Below are 4,475 nucleotides of genomic sequence, written 5' to 3'. Positions count from 1 at the left end.
TAATAACTCAAGTAATTCATTTGATCAATATGCAAAAGAAATGTATATAAAATTTTATATTAATCATGATTAATTCACAGCTACTTTGGGATTAATCAGATTTAAAATATTAATCATGGTGGTGAAAAACAGCACACACACACACTGTCTCGCTTTTGACTCACGAAAAGTAAAAGTAGTTGGAAAAACACATCTAAACAACAAATTACAAACTGAGCTTGTCAGGAGGAACTATTTTGTGAGGCGAATTAATTTTGCCATTATGACTCGGCTGTGCCTGGTGGTTCATGAAAGCCTCGAGCTCCGAGGGAAGAGGAGCTGACAGGGACAGTTCAGAAACAATTAGGGATGAGAAAAAAAACTATTTGTAAACAGATTAATTGTGTTTTATACTGCCTATTGCTAACATGTATATTCTGACAGAAAGTGCAACTGTGATAAGATAAGCTTTATAGTTGACAGCCGCTCCCCCCTCTTCCCGGTACAATCTTTTAGTGGTACGCAGTACCGGACCGTAACGGCTTACTTTCACCCCTGCATGTACCCGTATCGAACCGTATCGAACAGTGCTGTATCGAACAATACAGATTTAAAAAATTTACTTTATCATCTTGTCTTCTGAAGATGCTCTGTGTCAAAGGATCAGTGGATCTGTGTTCGACTACTCCACCTRGGCTGCATTTTTGGGCGCAGGTCCAGAGAAACTTGCTGTTTCAGCAACATTTAATTTAAAAACTGCACTTTTGAGGTTAAACAAATGTTCATAATTAATATAAATAAATTACAAGTTAAAAGGGGCATGGACATTTCTCTTTTTTGTATCGAAAAAATATCGAACCGTGAGACTAAAGGTATTGACCCGAACCGAACCGTGAATTTCCTGTATCGTTGCACCCCATTGAATACCTTCAGTTTTATCAGATCTTTAGTCTCTTTTGAATAGTTTTCTTTTTGAGTCATTGTCTTCCATCCCTACGAAATCAGACAGCTGTTGGTTTTGTTCATGGGGGGCCGCCTGTTGCTCTCCTTGGGGAAGGTTTCCCTCCTCCGGCAGAGCGCCGGACTGAGCTGGATAGGCAGGTTGGCATGCTGAAACAGCTCCCGGAACACCTCCATCACGTTGACGTTGTCTTTGGCCGAGGACTCCAAGAAGATGTGGTTCCAGTCCATCTCCACCGTGGACAGCACGTCCTCGCTGGACACCCGCCGCTCGGTGTGTCGGTCGATCTTGTTGCCGATCACCACGATGGGCGTGCACTTGTCTTCCTTGACTTCCAGGATCTCCTCCCGCAGCCTCTTGACTGCCTCGAGGGAATCGGGGTCATCCACGGCGTAGACGAGGGCGAAGGCGTCGCTGTTCTGTATGGAGAGCTTGCGCATGGCGGGGAAGGAGTAGCTGCCGCTGGTGTCCATGATGCTGATGGTGACTTTGATCCCCCCCACCTCGTACTCCTTCCTGTGGAGCTCCTCCACAGTGCGCCGGTGCTTCGGCTCGAAGGTGTCCCGGAGGAAGCGCTGGATGAGGGCCGTCTTCCCCACTCCCCCAGCCCCTAGAAACACCAGACGCACCTCTGCCTTTTCTTTCACCTCAAACGACATGGCAGCCTATTCCTCCTCCTTAAACTGAAATCCTCCTTTGGCTTTCTTTTATTTGTGAAGTATTGCTGAAGTCTTTTTTTTCCTCTGGAGGTTACAGCAGATGTGTTGAAGAAGCTGCATGAGAGTGTGAACCTGTCTGGCTGCACACTGTATGTATTCACACTCATCACCTGCCCACTCAGCTGCTGACCAATGAGAAGAGAGAGAGCACAAACTGTGGCTTGAATTTACAACAGCTAACCAGAAATGAACTGCAGGGGAATGGACAAAAGAATAAATGAATAATGACACGGATGTTCTTTGCTTACAAATGTCTGGTCTTTTGTTTAATCAGGAAAAAATACTAGGATGTCCATTTCTGTTTTGTTGTTGCTTAGAGTTTTATTATCTGAGCAGAGAGACCAAAAGGTTTTTCTCATTGGCTAATGTCCTTAATGTCCAACGTTTTAGTACACAGTGTGCTAAAAACACCATTCACATGAAAGTTTTGTGTGGTTTGTTATTAAGAAATGAGTCTCGTCTGTGTTTATTCAGCAAACTGTGTAGTTATGGCTGTCAGCTAGAAAAGTCATTATATTTGACTGTCTGTCAGAACTGAAGACCCTGACATGCCTTAGTCAACATTGTCAGAAAAATGTTAAAAGTCAACGGATGGAATAAGTTTGCACTTTGGCAAGACCTCAAATGGCTTTTAATTTTATTTTTTTGTTCTAAATAATATATATATACTAATATGGGAGTTGAATTAATTGGAAATAATGAACCCTGGGGCAGATTTATTTGTTTCGGTGGACTCTTCTGTTTTGCACAAAAACCAGTATGTATACATAATAACCTGCACAGAAATCAGATCCGAACTCCTAAATTTAGGGGGAACAAAATCTTTCTTGTGAAGACTGAGAAATATTCTTTTCAATTGTTTTCCAATAACTTTGGCTGATTGTGGATAAATCAAGTACATTTACTTGAGCTGCAAGAGGTGGTATTAAACTCAGCCTCAATTCCTTTAAAAGAAATATATTTTCCCAATCATTTTATTTAGCAGCCTGTGAACTTTTGTTTATGCAAACAAGAACAGACCCAAACATTTCCCCAACACACAAACACACACACACACATGTCCATTAACACCTAGCCCCTAAATTCCTGTCCCTTCTCCTAATCCAGCCTTTTCATTCTGACGTTTTGTTCTCAGACAGCGCGGCACGATTGGGTGGCGTGGATTCTAAACTCCTCTCTTCTGCGGGTCCTTTGGTTCTGGAACATCATGTCCTGGATAATGACAGGTGTGAAGGCAAAGGAGAAAGAGACAGCACGTCCAGTGGTGAGTGATCTTGTTACGACTCAGTGCAGCACAAACACCATTCTGCTCTTGTTGAGGAATTACTATGGTTGCTTTTAAAAATGTATATTTGTAAAAGCTGGTACAGTACTTAGATGTCCCCACGAAATAAATGTGATAATTAGAATACCACAGTCATACTTACAATATAACACCTCATTTTTAAAGCATGAACTCAGAGCCCTTTTGAATGCAGCTGCAAATGGAGCAGATTGAGCCTCTATTCCGTACCAAGCACTGTCCAGCAGCTATAAGGGTCAGTGAAGGTAATAATTATTTTAATACACTTTTTTAAAGTTTGTAATTAATAAAGTGTTCTGAACATTTATCATTTGCAGATTCACATTAAGTTTTTACTTTCAGGAAGTTTTATTAAAATCTACCCATTGATTTATTTAACAGGTGGACAAACATGTATTTTTTATTGCATGTTAACAAAGATTGACAATAAATAAATGATTACATTTTCTTTGTAAAATCAATCACTTGCATTTGAACAAGTTTCTGCATGACACTATTAGCGTCCTCCTTGGCTTCACAGTCTTGTAAAAGAAGATGTAATGACTCCAAGACGTCATTCACATCCAAGGAGCCTATTAATTATAGTAGATCTGTGTCACGCAGAAAGTCCAATAAGCTTGTTTTTTATCCTTTATAAAAATATGCAATCTGCCATATACTGTAGATTAGAAAACATGTCACTGACCCAAATATATTCCACTACCAAACATCACATGTCAATTTAAAGCTTGTAACAGATTGGTTTTCTTTCTGCTCCTGCTTCACTCCGCTCATTACTCTGGTCTACATTCAGCCTGCAGCAGCATCATTTTAAAATCCAAAGGTTGTGTGCTAAAAACATCTTGCAGGCTTGGTAATCTAATTCAAAATTGGTGCATTAAAAACAAAATGCTAATTTCTATCATCTCCAACAAGTCATTTATTCATTTATCTATTTGTACTTTTGGTTTGCTGAGCACATCTGTCCAGCAGTAATTGGACATTATTATGTTGTTATCGAATGCTAAAGAGCCAGAGGGAGGGCAGCACATAACTGGATTTCTTCAAATTGTTACATATTCTCAGAATTTTCTATTACTGTGACTCCAGAGGGAAGGCGTGTAATTCCATTTAAACACTGAAAAAKCTTGCTCCTATTGGGGCATGCTTCTTGGGAAAACTGCTTCTGTATCTACTTATTATTTATTCTACAGCAGCATGGGCCAACTTTTTGTTTGAAATGTTTGCTCAAGACCAAAGTGTTTACTTAGAAGTTTACAATGCTTTTCTTGCCCTTTAGATTGACAGAATACTCTCACGTGCTGCTTATTTAGTATCTGTGTCTTAACATGCAATACAACTGGCTCTTAAAGGGAAAGTTTAAACATTTCAAAATGGGGAAAGATTACTAACAGTTAACATCTTACCTGTTGAATATCCCAGTTTGCATCTGAAGTGCTACATATATACGTAGCTGCTACTATTTCTGCTTACAAACCTCTCACAAAAGTATGGGTTAATACCTGTTTAATAT

At 40.0% G+C, this 4,475-nt stretch overlaps 1 protein-coding gene across 1 annotated transcript; it reads right to left on the bottom strand.

Moving 5' to 3' along the window:
* Nucleotides 1–866: 866 nt before the first annotated feature.
* On the bottom strand, nucleotides 867–1,672 carry LOC106516467 (rasd family member 4). The gene has a single exon (XM_014006845.1). It carries the CDS (start codon nucleotides 1,597–1,599, stop codon nucleotides 973–975), a length of 627 nt encoding a protein of 208 aa, XP_013862299.1. The 5' UTR covers nucleotides 1,600–1,672; the 3' UTR covers nucleotides 867–972.
* Nucleotides 1,673–4,475: the final 2,803 nt, after the last annotated feature.

This window comes from Austrofundulus limnaeus, unplaced genomic scaffold (assembly GCF_001266775.1).
Source record: "Austrofundulus limnaeus strain Quisiro unplaced genomic scaffold, Austrofundulus_limnaeus-1.0 Scaffold38, whole genome shotgun sequence".
Taxonomy (NCBI): domain Eukaryota; kingdom Metazoa; phylum Chordata; class Actinopteri; order Cyprinodontiformes; family Rivulidae; genus Austrofundulus; species Austrofundulus limnaeus.
Note: the sequence above shows the minus strand (reverse complement) of the source record. Positions and strands in the feature narration are given on the sequence as shown.